The 23,687-nt window shown below is 38.4% G+C and overlaps 1 protein-coding gene across 1 annotated transcript; it reads right to left on the bottom strand.

Moving 5' to 3' along the window:
* Nucleotides 1–76: 76 nt before the first annotated feature.
* mrps18a (mitochondrial ribosomal protein S18A) lies at nt 77–14,593 on the bottom strand. The gene is made up of 6 exons (XM_062994681.1): nt 14,446–14,593; nt 12,292–12,323; nt 11,463–11,567; nt 8,199–8,322; nt 7,332–7,407; nt 77–401 (listed from the first exon to the last, which is right to left on the bottom strand). Exons 1-6 carry the CDS (start codon nt 14,579–14,581, stop codon nt 257–259), a joined length of 618 nt encoding a protein of 205 aa, XP_062850751.1. The 5' UTR covers nt 14,582–14,593; the 3' UTR covers nt 77–256.
* Nucleotides 14,594–23,687: the final 9,094 nt, after the last annotated feature.

Genomic DNA, 23,687 nt, shown 5'->3' with positions numbered 1-23,687 from the left:
GCATGTTGTCTTGTGTACCCATTCCCTTCAACCCCCTACCCCACACACAGCAGCTGCTTTACTGAAGAAACAATGCTTTTCTGAAAACAATTTATTATTTGGAACATCTGCTTCTTGTCTGGGGAAACAAGGTAGTTATCAGAGCACAGTAAAACAAAGAGAGTGGCTCATGATAAGTTCATTTCCAGGATGTGATGTGTCTTTTTAGTTTGTACGATGAGTAATTTTGAAGACTGAGAACGTCCTGGTCCTTGCATCAGTGCTTAGTGTACATTGGCTTGGGACTGTATCTGATGTTATCCTTGAGGGCTGGATGTCCCACGGGCATGCGTACTTTACACCATTTTAGTCCTTTCTTATAGATGGGCTTGACTGATTTCACAGAGTAGCGTGTCAGGTACCTGCACAAAACAGTGATACAGAGTAGGCTTAAATGTACAAAAATGTAAATGTGAAAAACAGTGAGATACACTGATCAGCCATAACATTAAAACCATCTCCTTGTTTCTACACACATTGTCCATTGTATCAGCTCCACTTACCATATAGGAGCACTTTGTAGTTCTACAATTACTGACTGCAGTCCATCTGTTTCTCTGCATGCTTTGTTAGCCCCCTTTCATGGTGTTCTTCAATGGTCAGGACTCTCCCAGGACCACTACAGAGCAGGTATTATTTAGGTGGTGGGTCATTCTCAGCACTGCAGTGACACTGACATGGTGGTGGTGTGTTAGTGTGTGTTGTGCTGGTATGAGTGGATCAGACACAGCAGCGCTGATGGAGTTTTTAAACACCTCAGTCACTGCTGGACTGAGCCAACAGCGCCCTGTGGGCAGCGTCCTGTGACCACTAATAAAGGTCTAGAAGATGACCAACTCAAACAGCAGCAATAGATGAGTGATTGTCTCTGACTTTACATCTACAAGGTGGACCAACTAGATATGAGTGTCTACTAGAGTGGACAGTGAGTGGACACGGTATTTAAAAACTCCAGCAGCGCTGCTGTGTCTGATCCACTCATACCAGCACAACACACACTAACACCATGTCAGTGTCACTGCAGTGCTGAGAATCATCCACCACCTAAATTATACCTGCTCTCCGGTGGTCCTGTGGGGGTCCTGACCATTGAAGAACATGGTGAAAGGGGGCTAACAAAGTATGTAAAGAAACAGATGGACTACAGTCAGTAATTGTAGAACTACAAAGTGCTTCTATATGGTAAGTGAAGCTGATAAAATGGACAGTGAGTGTAGAAACAAGGAGGTGGTTTTAATGTTATGGCTGATCGGTGTATATAAATCAGGATAAAATAAATGGCAAGTCACATATTTGAAAAAGTTCAGAATTGTGCTATTATTCAGAATCTAATAAAATTGCAGCAACATGGTTGTGGTTTTATACTAAGCAATCACAACCAGTAAAACTAGTTAAAAGAAGGCTATGTAGTGGTGGTCACATGACAAATAGCAGCCTATAAACCACTTCACAGAAAGGTAAACAAAGCAAAACACTTGAAACATGCCAAGGCATTTCACACTAGAAAACTAGACAAAAAGTCCTTTGTTCTGATGATTCCAAGTTTAAGATTTATTGCAGTAACAAAAATGGCCAAGTACTGCCAAGTAGAGAAATTGATACAGCGAAGCATGGTGGGAATATTCAAGTCTGAGGGTTGTTTCGCCTAGACCAGTTTGGCACCTTCACAAAATCAACTTCAAGCTTAACATGCTATTCTGTCTGTTTTGGATTCATACTGCAGTGGGATAATAACCCAAAACACACTTCCTTGCAACAACTACTTGACAACCAAAGAATATCATGGAGTGCTGAGAGAAAGCCAAACATTCAGTCACGTCACTAGACACTCTTTGAAATATTATGAAATTATGCAAGGATAACTTGTATTGCATGCCAGCTGAGGTACTCACTCTCTCACACACAAAACTTTGCATACAACTATTTGGTAAGTACATTCATTGTCTATTTTAAAGCTACCTACCATACAAATAAACTTTGTGGGTATGTTTACTTTACACAGTCATCCCCTGTACTAGGGCTGGGCGGTGTGACTTAAAATTTGTATCACGGTATATTTTAAGATTCTGATGGTTTTACTGTATATCACGGTATGTTTTTTTTTTTTTTTTTTTTTTTGTATTACTGGGACTTTTTATATGTCTGTGGCTTATTCTACTGTCGTAAGTAGAATATAAAAAGTTTTAATTTTAATAAAAGTTTTGAGTACTATAAGTTTTGCTTGGCCCCACAAAATGACACAATATATGATGGAATCAGTACACGTGAAACTGTTGCAATGAATAACATTTTTATTGTTTATTTAATATTTAAGTATTGTGCAATTACCATTAGCTCTCCCTTTAACAAATAAAATTATGTTTGCAAACTGTAGAAAAGTGGACGACTTCATGTACAGTGTATCACAAAAGTGAGTACACCCCTCACATTTCTGCAAATATTTCATTATATCTTTTCATGGGACAACACTATAGACATGAAACTTGGATATAACTTAGAGTAGTCAGTGTACAGCTTGTATAGCAGTGTAGATTTACTGTCTTCTGAAAATAACTCAACACACAGCCATTAATGTCTAAATAGCTGGCAACATAAGTGAGTACACCCCACAGTGAACATGTCCAAATTGTGCCCAAATGTGTCGTTGTCCCTCCCTGGTGTCATGTGTCAAGGTCCCAGGTGTAAATGGGGAGCAGGGCTGTTAAATTTGGTGTTTTGGGTACAATTCTCTCATACTGGCCACTGGATATTCAACATGGCACCTCATGGCAAAGAACTCTCTGAGGATGTAAGAAATAGAATTGTTGCTCTCCACAAAGATGGCCTGGGCTATAAGAAGATTGCTAACACCCTGAAACTGAGCTACAGCATGGTGGCCAAGGTCATACAGCGGTTTTCCAGGACAGGTTCCACTCGGAACAGGCTTCGCCAGGGTCGACCAAAGAAGTTGAGTCCACGTGTTCGGCGTCATATCCAGAGGTTGGCTTTAAAAAATAGACACATGAGTGCTGCCAGCATTGCTGCAGAGGTTGAAGACGTGGGAGGTCAGCCTGTCAGTGCTCAGACCATACGCCGCACACTGCATCAACTCGGTCTGCATGGTCGTCATCCCAGAAGGAAGCTGACGCACAAGAAAGCCCGCTAACAGTTTGCTGAAGACAAGCAGTCCAAGAACATGGATTACTGGAATGCCCTGTGGTCTGACGAGACCAAGATAAACTTGTTTGGCTCAGATGGTGTCCAGCATGTGTGGCGGCGCCCTGGTGAGAAGTACCAAGACAACTGTATCTTGCCTACAGTCAAGCATGGTGGTGGTAGCATCATGGTCTTGGGCTGCATGAGTGTTAATGGCACTGGGGAGCTGCAGTTCATTGAGGGAAACATGAATTCCAACATGTACTGTGACATTCTGAAACAGAGCATGATCCCCTCCCTTCGAAAACTGGACCTCATGGCAGTTTTCCAACAGGATAACGACCCCAAACACAACCTCCAAGATGACAACTGCCCTGCTGAGGAAGCTGAAGGTAAAGGTGATGGACTAAACCCAATTGAGCACCTGTGGCGCATCCTCAAGTGGAAGGTGGAGGAGTTCAAGGTGTCTAACATCCACCAGCTCCGTGATGTCATCATGGAGGAGTGGAAGAGGATTCCAGTAGCAACCTGTGCAGCTCTGGTGAATTCCATGCCCAGGAGGGTTAAGGCAGTGCTAGATAATAATGGTGGTCACACAAAATATTGACACTTTGGGCACAATTTGGACATGTTCACTGTGGGGTGTACTCACTTATGTTGCCAGCTATTTAGACATTAATGGCTGTGTGTTGAGTTATTTTCAGAAGACAGTAAATCTACACTGCTATACAAGCTGTACACTGACTACTCTAAGTTATATCCAAGTTTTATGTCTATAGTGTTGTCCCATGAAAAGATATAATAAAATATTTGCAGAAATGTGAGGGGTGTACTCACTTTTGTGATACACTGTATCTCTGCTTACAGTTCGCTTTCAACGTTGGTTTAGCAACTGACCTGAAGTATTTTCGTCCCATAAGACAAACCTGGAATCCACTGTTTTAATTATTGCTCTGAAAGATTCTTTCCCGACTGTCTATAGAACAATATTATATGATTTGCTGCCTACTAAAGCCTACAGCTGTTGTATTAACTGTGCTACGGTATGGCGATATTTGAAAAATCCATACAGTATGAGGAATCAAAGACAATATACTGAATGTACAATATACAGTCATACCGCCCAGCCCTACCATGTACTATATTTGTAATAAGTAATACTAATTTGTAATACTAAGAAGACATTGATAAGTGCAGTAATTTGTAATACTAAGAAGACATTGATAAGTGCATATTGATAAGTGTATATTTGTAGATTTTAAAGCTAGTTTAGTTTTATTTGGAAATCAAAACTTATGTCTAAAGCCAAAAGAAAATTGGCTTTTTAACACTAAAAAACCTGGTATTTTATATCTACTAGAATAGCCATAAAGGTCATTTGGACTGTTTGTATTCCTTTGCTAAACAATAAACCAGCATGTAAATGTAAATTTTAACTAGGCATTAATATTTAAAAAGAAAAGAAACAATGGAAAAAAATGGATAATTTTGTATCTCCAATTCATCTCACTGGCATGTCTTTGGACTGTGGGAGGAAACCGGAGCTCCTGAAGGAAACCCATGCAGACACAGGGAGAACATGCAAACTCTACCCAGAAAGGACTTCTGGATTTATGGTTTAAGATTTTCGATACTTTGAAATAGGATGATTTGGACCCTAACCCTTTAACTGCCTTATTTGGCATTTATCCTGAGGTATCAGTAACGGTCATCTTGCAGAGGGTCATCGCTTTCACTGCACTGCTGGCCAGACACATTGTTTTGATAGACGGATTCAACAGCTGTTTACTTGTCAACTTTAACGCAAGTAAACATTCTGCCTTCACCTATAAAGGGTCTTTTACAAAACATTGGGTCCCATATTTGCCCACGTTTAAGAGAAAAGAGACACCTTAGTCCCAGACAGTTAGGATCATGCCACAGATATCTAACAAACTGATGTGCTGGAAAGTATTATGTTTTCATTTTTACTATTATTTTCTTCCCTTATGCCATTTAGTTTATTAATTTATTAATTATATAAGGGTAGCATACATAATCATAGTTTAGATCATTTTAGTTTATGCTTCTTCACACTTACTTTTGTCTTGTTTGAAATAGAACAAGCAGAAGTCTGATTAAACTTTACATTACGTGCATTGTAAAAAAGAATTGTAAATGAAAAATTTTACATTTAAACATACATAAGTAATGGAAAAGGGTATGACCTAGAACATTTTCAAAGCCATTCATTGTTTTTGGGTATTTGGGAGATATTTAAAAGACTGATTCTTGATTCTTGAAGTAATTTCACCATCTAATATCTCAATTGTCTTAGCACTTACTTTAGAAAGATTTATTTTAGATAGGAAGATCTAGCACTTTAGAAAAATGGGGATTATCAAAGTTAGGCCTTAATAAATCAATTTATGTAACTGCAGACTCATTGATTTAGACACATACACTTGGGTATCTCCAATTAATAACTAGGTATTCTTTGTTTGTAAGTGAATGGTAATTTTAAGAAGAGATATTATGGATACAAATGGTAACTCAAAATGGTTGTTATTAATCATGCTGTATGTCTGATATGCGTCTTCTAAGCACGTAACGTACATTATCAGTGTCATGCATTATTTACAGAGTGGGGGGAAAATATAAAGATCAGACTAGCACCCACCACATTCAACACATGTGAAGTCACCAGCTGCATCTTTTACACCAGCCAGCATTGGTTTAATACAGGGAGTTTGCATTATGCCCCATGTGTTTTTCCACTGTTTGTTCTGGCACCACTGTTGCATGAGGAGAAACCCTACCCAACCCAAAACTCTAAAATCAGAAAAATTCATTTTAGAAATGTAAAGGCCCCTTAAAAGCACTGGCTATTAACATGCGTTTTAATATATTTTTTTATTTCACTACTAAAATTAGAGATGCATGAGTACCGATACTAGTATCGGGTATTAGCCCGATACCGCGCTCATTAACTCGTACTCGCAAACGAGGCTCCGATACTAAACATCCGATACCTTGTGCCTAGTGCACGTTGCTGCGTTAACGCAGGGATTTTCAACCTGTGGGGCGGCAGTGCTTGACTGGGGGGGCGGGAGTGCTTGTCTGGGGGGGCGCGAGTGCCTGACCGGGGGGCGTGACATTGCGAGATTTTTTTACTTCTAAAACTAAAGTAATTCATTTTTCACCCACGGGAGACAGATTGAATTATTCTCACTGACCACGCTCACACGCACGTTTAATGTTATCTAGTTCCGTTTGAAAAAAAAAAAAACTTCAAAATAGAGCTAACCGCGAAGATAACCGGTTACAAAAGCAGCGACCGCTGTTATAGGACGTGTTTATGTCTTTAATACTCTGTTCACAGTGTCGATACAAGTGATTCAGGAGTCGACTCATTTTCAGCGCAGCGTAAGTTTCTTTTCTCAGTCATCTCTCCGTGTTTACTGTTATAATGAATGATGCGGTTGTAAATAAACACCAACTACTACAGAACATTTTGTGTGACTCGCTTACATTATAAAGCTCAGGCTTAATTATAGTGGTTATTACCACAGAGCGGGAGCCGACTCAGTCGTTTACGATTTACCGAGGTGAACCACGAATGTATGTGCTGATAGAATCGGCTCAGATGGGATCGGACTGTATTATCCTTTTAAAGTAAATATTTCAATCAGCAGAATCGCATTGCATGTATGATGTGCACAACGTTAATTACGTGCGTTTATTAATGAACGTTAACTTGTCAGAAGCTTTCTCAATGATGTCTGTGCGGTGTTTTCTTTTTTTATTATTTTTTTTTTTTTTACAATTAGTGATGGCAACCCAAGCAACTGTTCCACTGCACTATTTTACACTAAAAACTACACTATTCCATAATGCTCCAGATTGCATCATTCTAAATAGGTATCGGTGAGTACAAAAATACATGTACTTGTACTCGTACGGGAAAAAATGGTATCGATGCATCCCTAACTAAAATGATTAAAATGTTACTACAATCATTTTTTTTTAATTACTAATGCTTGTAGTGTCTGACGTGTAGTGTAGTAGTGTACGATGTCTGATCAAAAACTGCTAAAATCAGACATTGCTGACATTTCTTTTTTTTAAATGAATGGGCACCGATGCCACCACATACTGATTTATTTTAAAAGGCATACCTGTTAAGTGGGGGGTCGGGCTTGGGCTTTGGCACATGGCCTTCAGGAAGACGTGGTCTATGGTCTGGCAGGAGACCTGGAGTAATGTAAACAATGAACAGAGCAAAATTATATATGACATCCACAAAAATTGTGTGGTTACGTAAGTATGCACAACCTCTTAGAATTGGGGATGTGGCTGTGATCAGAATTAACCAATTAAATTCAAACTCATATTCAATAGCAGTCAGTACACACAGTCATTGTTGCAGTCATTTTTCATGACATTTACTTTGTAAGCTCTTTGAGGACTATAGACCTGTAAAATGACACAAAGTATCAAAGGGATATAATTGTTTAAAGGCATCAGTCAGAAAACAAGATAAAATAGAGCACATAGAGGACATTAACAAAAACTGTACATCCCTCCAAAACTGATGAAAAGACAAGAAGAAAACTGTGCACAGGAGATGCCCTCACAATCTGACAGACTTGTGGTACTTTTGCAAGTAAGAGTGGGCAAAGAGTCAAGTCAAGATGTGCCATGCTGATAAGACTCCCACTGAATGCTGTCATAAAATTAAAAGGTGCTTCAACAAAGTGTTAATTTTATGGTGCACATATTTATGTAGCCAAACTATTGTAAGTTTGTTTTCAATAGAATTGTCCAGAGTACAAGCCACGTAGGTAAAAAAAAGTCTGAAATTATTCATCTTTATCTTCTTTTTACATCACAAAAACCTTTGTAAAACAATGTAAGAGGGGTTTGTATACTTATATACATACAAACATTCCCATGTTCCCTTTAGGACCAACCTTTCTTAAAGATATGCTCACTCATTCTAATTAACCATGCAGCATTGTGTTTTAACTGAAAACAGAACAGACCTGCACGATGGGCCATCTGCACACAGATGGCAATTTTGTGGTGTTCCTGAGCACAGAGACCAGTAATGCGTCTTGGCAACATCCCACCATCCGATCTAATGAACTGACTCAGTAGTAAAACATCCTAGGTAAGTTCAGAGAGAAAAGCTTGTTAATTATAACCCCAAATCAAAAAAAGTTGGAACAGTATGAAAAATGTGAATAGAAAAAAATGCGGGGTTCTACATTTACTTCGACTTTTTTTATTGCAGACAGTACAAACCCAATATATTGTATGTTTTGTCTGGTAAACTTAATTTCATTTGTTAATATATATCCATTCCTGCAATTCAGGACTGCAACACATTTCAAAAAGGTTTGGACGGGGGCAATTTAGAGCTCGTAATTAAGTGAAAAAACTAAATAATGATGTCATTCCAAACAGGTGATTGTAATCATGGTTTGGAACAAAAGCAGTATCCATTAAAGGCCGAGTTGATGAGGAGCAGAGGATCTCCAGTTTGTCAACAAATGCGTGATAAAATTATTGAAATGTTTAAAAACAATGTACCTCAAAGAAAGATTGGAAGGGATTTGCATATTTCTCCCTCTACAGTGCATATTATTAAATGTTTCAAGAAATCTCTGAAGAAAACAATTCAGTGTGTAAAGGGCAAGGGTGCAAGCTTAGACTGAACACAGGTTGATATCCATCAGACGGCAATGCATCAAGAACCGCCATCAATAGCTGATATACCCACATGGGCAAGAGATTACTTAGGCAAACCTTTGTGACTCCATACTGTAGTGCTTGACATTCACAAATGCCTCTTAAAAGCAGCGTCAAGTTCTCTTGGCTTTGATGCATCTGGAATATACCATCACAGAGTGAAAGGATGTATTGTGGTCAGATGAGTCAGTATTCTTTTTTGGAAGAAATGGACGTTGTGTAATCTGGACCAAAGACGGAAAGGACAATCCAAACTAATCAGCAATAAGCCAGGGTCTATCATGGTACAGTGGGGCCAAAAAGTATTTAGTCAGCCACTGATTGTGCAAGTTCTCCTACTTAGAAAGATGAGAGAGGTCTGTAATTTTCATCATAGGTACACTTCAACTATGAGAGACAAAATGAGAAAAAAAAATCCAGGAAATCACATTGTAGGATTTTTAAAGAATTTATTTGTAAATTATGGTGGAAAATAAGTATTTGGTCAATAACAAAAGTTCAACTCAATACTTTGTAACATAACCTATGTTGGCAATGACAGAGGTGAAACGTTTCCTGTAAGTCTTCACCAGGTTCTTCACTGTAGCTGGTATTTTGGCCCATTCCTCCATGCAGATCTCCTTTAGAGCAGTGATGTTTTGGGGCTGTCGCTGGGCAACACAGACTTTCAACTCCCTCCACAAATTTTCTATGGGGTTGAGGTCTGGAGACTGGCTAGGCCACTCCAGGACCTTGAAATGCGTTTTACGGAGCCACTCCTTCGTTGCCCGAGCGGTGTGTTTGGGATCATTGTCATGCTGGAAGACCCAGCCACGTTCCATCTTCAATGCTCTCACTGATGGAAGGAGGTTTTGGCTTAAAATCTCACGATACATGGCCCCGTTCATTCTTCCCTTAACACGGATCAGTCGTCCTGTCCTCTTTGCAGAAAAACAGCCCCAAAGCATGATGTTTCCACCCCCACGCTTCACAGTAGGTATGGTGTTCTTGGGATGCAACTCAGCATTCTTCTTCCTCCAAACACGACGAGTTGAGTTTTTACCAAAAAGTTCCATTTTGGTTTCATCTGACCACATGATATTCTCCCAATCCTCTTCTGGATCATCCATATGCTCTCTGGCAAACTTCAGACGGGCCTGGACATGTACTGGCTTAAGCAGGGGGACACACCTGGCACTGCAGGATTTGAGTCCCTCTCGGCGTAGTGCGTTACTGATGGTAGCCTTTGTTACTTTGGTCCCAGCTCTCTGCAGGTCATTCATCAGGTCCCTCCGTGTAGTTCTGGGATTTTTGCTCACCGTTCTCATGATCATTTTGACCCCACGGGATGAGATCTGCGTGGGGCCCCAGATGGAGGGAGATTATCAATGGTCTTGTATGTCTTCCATTTTCTTACAATTGCTCCCACAGTTGATTTATTCACACCAACCTGCTTGCCTATTGTAGATCCACTCTTCCCAGCCTGGTGCAGGTCTACAATTTTCTTCCTGGTGTCCTTCGACAGCTCTTTGGTCTTGGCCATGGTTGAGTTTGGAGTCTGACTGTTTGAGGCTGTGGACAGGTGTCTTTTATACAGATAACAGGTGCCATTAATACAGGTAATGAGTGGAGGACAGAAGAGCTTCTTAAAGAAGAAGTTACAGGTCTGTGAGAGCCAGAAATCTTGTTAGTTTGTGGGTGACCAAATACTTATTTTCCACCATAATTTACAAATAAATTCTTTAAAAATCCTACAATGTGATTTCCTGGATTTTTTTGTCTCTCATAGTTGAAGTGTACCTATGATGAAAATTACAGACCTCTCTCATCTTTCTAAGTAGGAGAACATGCACAATCAGTGGCTGACTAAATACTTTTTGGCCCCACTGTATGAGGTTGTGTTAGGGCCCATGGCAAAGATAATTAACACTTCTGTGATGGCAGCATTAATGCTTAGCAACATATGCCGCCTTTAACATGATGTCTTTTCTAGGGACGTCCATGCATTTGTCAACAAGACAATGCAAAACCACATGCTACACACATTACAAAGGCATGGCTGCAGAAGAAGAGAGTATGTGTACTGGACTGGCCAATTAGAGAGAATGTCTGGAGAATTCATAAACAAGAAATGCAACAATGACAATCACGTACTGTTGCACATCTAAATACGTGTCTGCAGGAGGAATGGAACAAAAAAAAACACCTGGTATTTTCAAAGCCAAAACATCTTTTAAGAGTTTTAAAAATGAATGGCAACATTGCAAAGTGGTAATTGCTTTACTTTACCACCTTTTTTACATGTGTTGCAGGCCTGAAATGCAGGTATGGATGTTTATTAACAAATTAAATGAAGCTGACCAGATAAAACATAAAATGTTGTGAGTTCAAACTGTCTACAATCAAATAAAAAAAGTAACACTGCATTTTTATGATCATTTTCCATATTGTTCCAACTTTTTCTGATTTGGGGTTGTATTAGGAAAAAGCAAAGATGTATAATGAGTTTCTCTTTATATCTGAGAAATGTGATTTACTGATGATTTACAATACACTTGTAATTGCACACAACTTACTGTGTATGTGTACTTGTTTTGTAGGTTCCATCTGTAAATAGGGCAAGTTGCATTTGGATTAGGTGGTTGTGGACTCTCAGGTGTTGCCAGCTTCACCCCTTCTATCTATTAATGAAACAAATGAAAATTTTTTATATACGGCTTGTCATTAACAGTAACAGTTATAAAAGTGTCTTGGAGGGATGAAAAAGATTCTCCAAAAAGCCTATCCTTCAGTAGTGCTTTAACAATGGTGGTGAGTGTGGTCTAACGTATTGGTCAAAAAGTTGGCACAGAAAATGCAGGAAAAACATAAATGTGATTTGTTAATTCACTTAAACTTCTAACTGACAAACGTACTGAGAGAAGACTTAATATTTTGGCAGACCAAATTAATTATATTTTCTAAATATAGAGTTTGTTGCAGTCATTAAATTTTAAATGTGTTTATATTTAGAAAATACACTCAAGTTGGCCAGTGAAAACATTGGAAATCTTTTCTATGTACTGTTGTTAAATAAAGTTTAGTAAGAATTATTAAATCACAGATTCTTGCATTTATTGCATCTTACGAAATTTCCCAACTCTTCTAGAAATGGGGTTTGTAATTTTTACTTATTAAACCATTTACTAACCCAACATGTCTTCTAAATGGGGGCACTGTTATAAAATTGTCATTGAAGAGGGAAGTCCCAACATAAATGTTTTATTATATTGCTCAAGGTAACCTCGACCGATTCAAGGAGACACATGAACAGATGGCATCCAACCCCAAATCATCTGTACTGCACTCATTTCTTCAGCTTTGTCACCTGTCAGTACACTACATGTAAGTTGTTACTAGGTTTACCACTGTGGTTTTTCCATCCTTTTGCTCCACCACTGAAAAACAGACATAAAAATGTATTATTAGTAATGCATTGGTAATGTAATAATAATAATAAAAAAAAAGATTAATTATAACTCTTTTAGACTTTATTAACAAACATAACCAACATTTGGATTTATTTGCTTAATCACTGCTTAGTGTTGTGTCTCTAAATTAAAGTTAAAGCACTACCTGTTGTGCTGCCTATACTAATTCACAATGTAGAGTGCAAGCGGTTTGGGTTCTTTCTGTGCATGTTCTCCCCAGGTCTTTGTGTGTTTTGTTTGTGGAGGAGTTCCAGTTTCTTCCCACAGTTCAAAGACATGCAAGTGAGGTGAATTGGAGATCCAAAGTTTCCCATGACTGTGTTTGACATTGAACAGAAGCTGATGAATCATGTGTATCCTAACTAACTGTTCTGTTACAAATGAAATCAAAGTCTGAAAAATGAGGATAAATGAGTGAATAAATGAATGGGCGAGAGCAAACTGCCAATCTATGATGACAGGAAATCTGTTTGGATGGTCAGATGAAATCCAAAATACAACCAATGTGAATTTTACAGTATTTTATAGTATTAAACTTAATCTAAAAACTCAAAATATATGTTTGGTTTAAACCTAGCAATGCTGCCAAGTATCAGCTTGCACAGTAGAATTGTGCTAACTGTGATTAAAAACATTTTTGTCTAGAGTCATAATTACTTGTCTTGAGTGCAGTCTGTTAAAACTTAACTGTACATGCAGTTGTCTGACTTCTCTTAATTAATTAATTAATTTATTAGAATTTTAATGTCATATTTTACACATTGGTTACATTCATGACAGAAACGGTAGTTACTTATTACACAAGATTCATCAGTTAACAAGTTTAATGTCAAACACAGTTATGGACAATTTTGTACCTTCAATTGATCTCACTTGCACGTCTTTGGACTGTAGGAGGAAACCCTGAGCCCCCGGAGGAAACCCATGGAGAACATGCAAACTCCACACAGAAAGGACCTGGACCGCCCCCCTTGGGGATCAAACCCAGGACCTTCTCGCTGTGAGGCGACAGTGCTACCCACTGAGCCACCGTGCTGCCCCAACTTCTCTTGATTAAATGGATGTAACATGCATTTCATAAAATTACAAACAAAAAGATGTTTGGAATGACTACAATTGACAGCAGTGGTTGACACCTTTTGATGAACCATAGGTTTTCTTATATCAGACCCAGAATGGAGGTGCCCTCTTGGCCCATGTGTTACAGATCCTGAGACAGACTGCAGGATCCACTCCAGAGAGGTTTGCTGCTGCTTATAAGTTTGGAACCCACAGACAATACCTCTAGAAATGTTCAGAGATTGGAAATCCTCTCATAGCCATTTCCCCTTTGTTACACTAAAAATGATCTTTAGTTTGTCCCTTAGTTTTTACCATGATTGAAACCACGTTGAACAAATCCCTTGGGCTGTTTATTTAACACATTACAGCTAAAGCAAATTAATGGTCATTACTGAGTTTCCAATCATTTAATCATGCTATAATCCAAGTTTATGTCGTACAAACTAGCAGTAAGTTTTAGGATCAGCAATATTAGGTAGGAGTTAAATAATTGTGACATGACAATATAAACAAAATCTCCTGCTACACACACACACACACATACAGAGAGACAAACAAACAGACACACACACACACACACACACACACACACACACACACACACACACACATACATACAGAGACACACAGACACAGACACAGACACACACACACACACACACACACACACACACACACACACACACACACACACACACACACACACACACACACACACACACACACACACACACACACACACCATTCCTTTCTTTGCTTGCTGTATTATTCAATTGATAAAGAGCAAAATCTAGCTCTGCAGAAAAGTTTAGTTATAAATTCCTATTTTGTATAACGGGGTAAATATTTTCGATTGCAACTTTAAAAGCTGCACTGTGAAAGTGTAGCAGTTCACAAAAACACCTGAATAGCTGTGAATTCATTATGTAGTCGTTTGAGATTTGGTTTCATATTTGACATTAGGCAGTACACGACTACACGTGCAGTAAAACTAGTACTAGTAATTCTGCAGCTGATAAAAACTCACCGTTTCGAATTCCACGACTTAAAGTGAAGCCGAAAAATGACAGTTGAGGAGATTTAATTCCCACATTTAAACTACTAGCACACTGGACTACACTGAGAGCTGTCCTTACAGACTTTAACACACACAGCGCCGCCATGTTTCTAACGCCCTTATACCTCTCGTTCTTGCGCTTTTCCGCTTCCTGAAGGGGGTGTGGTCTAGCTAGTTCCTCCGCCCACCGGCCATAATCACTCCTCGTGGTTACAGAGCTACAGTATTGAGTTTTCTGAAATGATTATATTTATTACTATTATAACTTTTATTATTATTTATTTGTTACTTCCATTCACTCCCATTCATTTTTGCCCCTATTAAACACTATCTTTCCTTTACCCGACAGCCACCAAAATTCATGTGCAGGCCATCAATCTCTAATCCACAGCCATACTGACTTGCACCGGACAAAACATAAAATCTCATGGGTCTGCAAAAGTCAAAGTAAAATGAAAAAACACATTGTACATACATTCTATCATTTATCTCACCAAAATTATTAACACCGCCAGAAAGTACATGCTTGCACTCACATAATTACCTGTTTGAGCAAAAGGTTTGTATGTTTACAAATGCTCTAAACTGCAGTATTCAGTATGAAAATGATTGATCACCTCCCACACCCCATTCCGGTGAGACTTTGTGAACTTCAAGACAAACGCAGACATTGACCCTGACTTTTCACATGAACATCAGTTTATGAGCTGTCTATTTTAATAAAATGTACAAACATTCGGTTTCCCATGTTAAAATTTAGTTTACATCAGTCATTTTGGCTCAACACCAGTTAAATTGGCTGCACACTGGTTGAGCAGATAATGTTGTTGCTTCACTGCTCCAGGGTTGTGGTTTTAATTATAAGCTCTGATTTCTGTTTCAGTAGAATTTGGGAGGTTTCTCTGTTTGCATGTTGCATTTATTTATTTTTTAAGATTTTAACATCATGTTTTACACTTTGATTACAGCCTTGACAGGACAGGTATTTACAGGTTACACATGACTCAGTTTAAGCTCAATGTAAAACACCATCATAGGCAACTTTGTATCACTAATTCACTGGTTTCACTCTCTTTTACTTGGTTTCTTGGTTTTTTAATATTTAGGGTCAATTTGACCTCACACATAACTTGTTTTATTCCCCATGATTGAAATTTCCTAATCTCTAAAGGAGTTTTACTAATGAAAAGAAATATACATACAGTATATGATCAAGTATCATAAATTATTAGGTTTATTCCTGTTCATCCTATTAATAAATATTTATCATAATTTACTTATTTACTGTCCTGAAATTTAAAAGCTTAGTTTGGAGGGTGAAAATACATTTATTTGTACTGAGTTAAAATATCTGTTACAAATTAAAGTAATATTTGGTTAATTTTTAACTAAATGTGATTTTATTTTACCCACACAACACTGTGGTATTTGGGGCAGTAAAGACAAAAAACAAGGCAGTAAAGATTACACTGCTTTTAAAAGAAAAGGCAATGTAACAAAATGGTAAAAAAAAAAAAAAAAACACACCCTGTGCCATATTTTAACATGATGCACACAGTAGATTCAGAATTAGCATATTCGTACATACATTAAAAAAAGGTCAGTGGTGTGGAAAAAGTAATTGAACCCTTTTCAATTGCCCTTGTTACTAAATAGTTGTTACACTGAATAATTTATCAGAAGAAGAATTTAATAGAACAATGCAATATAATAATTATGAATCATTCACATCTATCTATCTCTTTATCTATCTATCTATCTATCTATCTATCTATCTATCTATCTATCTATCTATCTATCTATCTATCTATCTATCTATCTATCTATCTATCTATCTATCCATTCATTCATCCATCTATTTATCTAATACAAATAAAATTTGAGTAAAACCACAAAACATACTTTGATTTTATTAAGAAATAAATATATCCATCACTTGTATCACCCTGTGTATCACCATGTAGTTGCTCTCTCAAGTGGTGGCTGTAAGTGATCAGCAGTGTGGCTCAGTTACAGGATCATGTCCTTCTGCCTTGCCAAATATAGCCAGCAGAGGGGGCAAGGATGATTAATGTTTTAGTTTATTTTAACTGATAGTCACCTGTACCTTAGTTAGCATTAATTCGCTCCAGTTGGAAATGTTTCAATTTATTATGGTTTATTTCCACAGATTTGCCAGCTCTTCTGAAAAACATGCTTGCCTCTTGAAACAGTGATGCTGGGTTCAGTCTGGTCTGTTTTTTTGCTGGTATATGAGGCCAGCACACTTTTACTTCTTTTTGGGAACTCAACCAGTGTCAGGGTCCTTTCTGTTACTTGTCTATTACTCTTTTTGTTTGTGGCTTTTTAGCCAAAGTATTATTTTACCTTAGTTATGCATTCCTCAAATTATTTTCAGTTCCTGCAGATGTGGGTGCTGGGACAGAGACAGGTTTCACCTTTCATATTAATTAAACTTACACTGGCCAACTCAACAGTCTGTGGTCACCATTGTGTTATTCAAAATGAGGCCTAAACAGATATTGCTAAAGATCTCTTGCATGACTTTTCCAATAAAAAAGTCATCCTTATGGCTACATTCCTTTTGATGTTTGTAATATATGGCCACACAGAGGCATATAGCTTACAGAGAGCCATGCTATGCTCCCTGTGACTTCCCTATGGAAGTCCAGTAGATCACATTTCACAGTGGCAGCGGAAACAGACCTTATCCTACCTTCACGCCGTCGAACATGAGGTTGGTGGTTATTCAAACATAAGTTCAAACACTGCACAGTGGTGTGCTAGCACATTAGTCCACTGCACCACCTGAGTGGTCTAAAGGTCATTTTTAATATATGAATAACTTGAATAACGCGTTTTTTAAGTAGGTACATGGCAGATAACAGAAATTCATACTAACATACATTCCTCCAAATGTATATAAACTTAAAATGCAACACCCACCCAAACTAAACAATTAAACACCCTGACAACTTAGTGACAACTGTTTATCTATGGTCCCACACAGTTGAATGTACATATTTTGCAACAGTAATGTCTTGATTGATAAGCATATGGGACCATTTCATTTATGTCTATACATGTGTTAAAATAAATTTTAGCAGTAATGTAACAGTACCAAATCAGTAAGGATTTCAATAAAGAAATCCATTGCAGGGCAGACACACATACACACACATGCACACAACCATTCATTTATAGGGCAATTCAGTGTCTCCAATTAACCTGACTGCATGTTTTTGGACTGTGGGAGAAAACCGGAGCTCCTGGAGGAAACCCATGCAGACACGGGGAGAACATGCATACTTCAAACAGAAAGGACCCGGACCGCCCCGCCTGGGGATTGAACCCAGGATCTTCTTGCAGTGAGGCGACAGTGCTACTCACCGAGCCACTGTGCCACCCTACACGTGTACAGTACAATTAAATTATTTACTTACATATCTCAGCTTCTTTGTAAGCTGGGGTCAAAGCACAGATACAGCAGATAAAGCTGAGAGGGTTAAGGCTGGAATCTTGGCTGCATGGCAGAGCCAGGATCCAAACGCACAACCTTTTAATTGGTACCGACAGCTATACCCACTAGGCTACCACTGTCCTGACATAAATTCATAAGGATAATAAAACTGGTTTAAATTTGTTGTAGTACAACTGGAGTAGATGTAAACCAATACATATTTGAGGGTACTGAGGAACACATTAAAGCTGGAAGACACAATAAGTGGTAAAATCATGACTTAAGTAAATGCCAACTTAAATTACACTGATTAAGCCAAAGAAAGCCTTTAGGATATTGCGGCTCCACTGGAGGGAATAATTATTGATTCTTGTTACTTTATTCTCCTAACTAAAAGATTCTAGGACCCATAAAAAGATGACTTGGGTTAAACTACTGGGAGAGACTGAAACAAATTAAGAAATTTGCTCATTTTAATTGACTAAATTCTACCATTTATAGTACGAGGCAAATAGTTACATTTTGTGAAATCCTTTCTCATTCAATTCATTATCAGGGTATAATTGACTTCATACAGGGATAAAATAGCACATAATAGAAATATCCCAAGATACTTGAAGCCCAGATGGACAAATGATTCATCTTCAACTTTCTTGCCTGAAGCGTTGCTGTGCTTTTGTTTGCGTTTACTTCAACTAAGATTTATTTTGCTTGCCATTTTTAAGTGTAGTTAAGTCTTTATACCTTGTAGAATAATTCTCCTCCTCCTCACTCCATGCCCTGATTGGAAGTCCAGGGTGACTTTTTTTTTAGCAGGAAGAGACAGGTTTGAACAATAATAAATGGCTCAGAACTGGCACTTAATCACTTTAATCACTATATTGTTGAGACAGTATAGAAAATGCAAAAAAAAAAAACAAAAAAAAAAACTTTTAGTTTTATTTCATTGTAGGCCGTATAAATTCATGATATTTCATGTTTTGTCTGGTCAACTTAATTTCGTTTATTAACATACAGTCAGGCGGGAAAGTCTGCACACCCCTTTCACCTTCTCCATGTTTTATTACATTACAGACTCATTCTACACAAAATAGCCCACAATGACAAAGTGAAAGCAGGCTCTTAGACATTTGTGCTAATTTATTACAAATCAAAATGTAAAATATCATATGTATACAAGTGTGCACACCCTTAGATATGACACCCAAAAGTGAGCTGAGGTGCATTTTGTTTTCACTGTTTGTACTGCGAGATATTGAGATATGAGATATTTCTACAATTTAATTGGAGTCCACCTGTGGTAAATTCAATTGATTGGACATGATTGGGGATTGCCAACACCTGCCTATATAAGGTCTCACAGTTGACAGTGCATATCAGAGCAAACTCCAAGCCATGGGGTCAAAGGAATTATCTGCAGACCTCGGAAACAGGATTGTGTCAAGGCATAGATCTGGAGAAGGGTACAGAAGTTCTGGTAGTTCTGGTCCGTGGGGTGCTCAGTTAGTCAAAGAGCTTAGTCTCCTCTTAGGCAACCAAATTGAGACTCTCTTCCTGTGGCCACCTGTTTTGCTTGACCACCATTATTGCAAATTACTGGTCCACTTATTTGTTGAAGTGCCTTCTTATGAAGTCCTTTATCTCAGAGCTGACATTAAAGCTCTTGAACTGACCTTTTTAGCTGAACTTCATTGTGGTGTGGTACACAAGTGCAGCTTACATACTTTTCACACATCTTAAAGATCTGATGAGAATCATGTGAAGTGGCTTATCCTAGTTTGATCGTGGGGCAAGTGAGCAATATGCTCTTTCAATTTCCAGTTCACTGTTGAGTTCCATGCCTAAAACTTCTAAAAGAATGCTTTGGATAGATTTGATTAGACCTGCACTCTATCTGCCCTCTTATCAATCATTTTTTATCATAGTTTTTTTAATAAATAAAAACAGAAAATCAGAACAGAAATCTCTTATTTAAAAAAGTATTTGGACCTTTTAGTAAATGCTTTGAAGAACCACCATCGGCAGCTGCAAGTCTTTATGTATACATATCTAGAAGCTGAATTTAGGTCATTTATCCTACTGCAGTGTTGTTTTAGCTGTATGCTCTGGGTCATTGTTGCATTGAAAATTGATCTAAAACTCCTTTCTGAGTTTTTGTATACTCTGAAGTTGGTTTTCTTTAACCCTTCAATGGTCTGTTCACCCATTTGATTGAGCTTACTTTGAGTCCAAATACTTAAAAATAAGCTGTATTTAAATAATCTTGTTTGGGCTGTATCTACTCCTTGGTTGACGTGTTAAACGCAAAAATATTGTTAGATGGTTTTAAGAAAACAGCCTTTCCAACCTATATGTCAATTTAAAACTAGCAGTTGAAAAATCATCCATGAAAGCATCATTTCTGATCATCTCAATAGTTAGAAGCTTATAAAAAAAAAAAAATACTGCCGCTCAGATGGTGCAGCGGTAGAACATGCTAGCACACCAGAGCTGGGATTTCAAATAAATCGTATCAAATCTCAGCTCTGTCATCCGGACGATTGGCTGTCATTCGTAGGGTAGGATAAAGCCAGATAAGGACTCCTCATAACTGAGCGAATTACGACCTCTGCTGGCTGGTTGATGGCCTCTGCACAGAGTCAAGGAATAATGCTGATCATGGAGTAGCTCTCCGTACACAAAGCTGATCGGCATACAAACTTGTCTATAGTGCAGGTGAAAAGATGCAGTTAACTACTGCACACGTGTGACAGTTTCGCTCTCCTTAATCGGGGTGGGGGTCAGCTCCAGTAGAGAGGAATTGTAATGCAATTGGGTGAATTGGACACGCTAAAATTGGGAGAAAAGGGGACAAAATGCATACAAAAAAATACTGTGTGCACTGGTAAAGAAATATTAATTGTTTGTAGTTGCAGTCTGAGAAATGTAAATAAATATTTTTAAACATTATTTTCTTAATGAGCCTATTAAAGGGTTGAGGATGTTAAAGTAATTTGACATTTAACCATCCCTCAATTCTTAACTGTCTACCTGATATTGGTGCTGAGGAGCATGATGTTACCACCACCATGTTTTACTAAAGAATTGGTATTACAGTAGACCCTTGAGTTACGAACGGTTTACCATACGAACATTTTGGGTTACGATCGATCTTTTTCAACCTAACGTAAGAACAAATTTCAGATTACGAACAGAAATTCGCGAAACACGAGACGTCACGAACAAGTTGACTACGACCGTCTCGCGCTCTCTCTCTCTCTCTCTCTCTCTCTCTCTCTGTGTGTGTGTATGTATATATATATATATATATATATATATATATATATATACACATACATACAGGTGCTGGTCATAAAATTAGAATATCATGAAAAAGTTGATTTATTTATTTCAGTAATTCCATTCAAAAAGTGAAACTTGTATATTATATTCATTCATTACACACAGACTGATATATTTCAAATGTTTATTTCTTTTAATGTTGATGATTATAACTGACAACTAATGAAACCCCCAAATTCAGTATCTCAGAAAATTAGAATATTACTTAAGACCAATACAAAAAAAGGATTTTTAGAAATGTTGGCCAACTGAAAAGTATGAACATGAAAAGTATGAGCATGTACAGCACTCAATACTTAGTTGGGGCTCCTTTTGCCTGGATTACTGCAGCAATGTGGCATGGCATGGAGTCGATCAGTCTGTGGCACTGCTCAGGTGTTATGAGAGCCCAGGTTGCTCTGATAGTGGCCTTCAGCTCTTCTGAATTGTTGGGTCTGGCGTATCGCATCTTCCTCTTCACAATACCCCATAGATTTTCTATGGGGTTAAGGTCAGGCGAGTTTGCTGGCCAATTAAGAACAGGGATACCATGGTCCTTAAACCAGGTACTGGTAGCTTTGGCACTGTGTGCAGGTGCCAAGTCCTGTTGGAAAATAAAATCTGCATCTCCATAAAGTTGGTCAGCAGCAGGAAGCATGAAGTGCTCTAAAACTTCAGAAAACACAGTGGACCAACATCAGCAGATGACATGGCACTCCAAACCATCACTGACTGTGGAAACTTTACACTGGACCTCAAGCAACGTGGATTCTGTGCCTCTCCTCTCTTCCTCCAGACTCTGGGACCTTGATTTCCAAAGGTAATGCAAAATTTACTTTCATCAGAGAACATAACTTTGGACCACTCAGCAGTCCTTTTTGTCTTTAGCCCAGGCGAGGCGCTTCTGACGCTGGAATGCGACAGCTGAAACCCATGTCTTGCATACGTCTGTGCGTGGTTGTTCTTGAAGCACTGACTCCACTCTTTGTGAATCTCCCCCACATTTTTGAATGGGTTTTGTTTCACAATCCTCTCCAGGGTGCGGTTATCCCTATTGCTTGTACACTTTTTTCTACCACATCTTTTCCTTCCCTTCGCCTCTCTATTAATGTGCTTGGACACAGAGCTCTGTGAACAGCCAGCCTCTTTAGCAATGACCTTTTGTGTCTTGCCCTCCTTGTGCAAGGTGTCAATGGTCGTCTTTTGGACAACTGTCAAGTCAGCAGTCTTCCCCATGATTGTGTAGCCTACAGAACTAGACTGAGAGACCATTTAAAGGCCTTTGCAGGTGTTTTGAGTTAATTAGCTGATTAGAGTGTGGCACCAGGTGTCTTCAATATTGTACCTTGTCACAATATTCTAATTTTCTGAGATACTGAATTTGGGGTTTTCATTAGTTGTCAGTTATAATCATCAACATGAAAAGAAATAAACATTTGAAATATATCAGTCTGTGTGTAATGAATGAATATAATATACAAGTTTCACTTTTTGAATGGAATTACTGAAATAAATCAACTTTTTCATGATATTCTAATTTTATGACCAGCACCTGTGTGTATATATATATATATATATATATATATATATATATATATATATATATATATATATATACAGTGTATCACAAAAGTGAGTACACCCCTCACATTTCTGCAGATATTTAAGTATATCTTTTCATGGGACAACACTGACAAAATGACACTTTGACACAATGAAAAGTAGTCTGTGTGCAGCTTATATAACAGTGTAAATTTATTCTTCCCTCAAAATAACTCAATATACAGCCATTAATGTCTAAACCACCGGCAACAAAAGTGAGTACACCCCTTAGTGAAAGTTCCTGAAGTGTCAATATTTTGTGTGGCCACCATTATTTCCCAGAACTGCCTTAACTCTCCTGGGCATGGAGTTTACCAGAGCTTCACAGGTTGCCACTGGAATGCTTTTCCACTCCTCCATGACGACATCACGGAGCTGGTGGATATTCGAGACTTTGCGCTCCTCCACCTTCCGCTTGAGGATGCCCCAAAGATGTTCTATTGGGTTTAGGTCTGGAGACATGCTTGGCCAGTCCATCACCTTTACCCTCAGCCTCTTCAATAAAGCAGTGGTCATCAGGTGTGTTTGGGGTCATTATCATGCTGGAACACTGCCCTGCGACCCAGTTTCCGGAGGGAGGGGATCATGCTCTGCTTCAGTATTTCACAGTACATATTGGAGTTCATGTGTCCCTCAATGAAATGTAACTCCCCAACACCTGCTGCACTCATGCAGCCCCAGACCATGGCATTCCCACCACCATGCTTGACTGTAGGCATGACACACTTATCTTTGTACTCCTCACCTGATTGCTGCCACACATGCTTGAGACCATCTGAACCAAACAAATTAATCTTGGTCTCATCAGACCATAGGACATGGTTCCAGT

This window comes from Trichomycterus rosablanca, chromosome 1 (genome assembly GCF_030014385.1).
Source record: "Trichomycterus rosablanca isolate fTriRos1 chromosome 1, fTriRos1.hap1, whole genome shotgun sequence".
Taxonomy (NCBI): Eukaryota; Metazoa; Chordata; class Actinopteri; order Siluriformes; family Trichomycteridae; genus Trichomycterus; species Trichomycterus rosablanca.
Note: the sequence above shows the minus strand (reverse complement) of the source record. Positions and strands in the feature narration are given on the sequence as shown.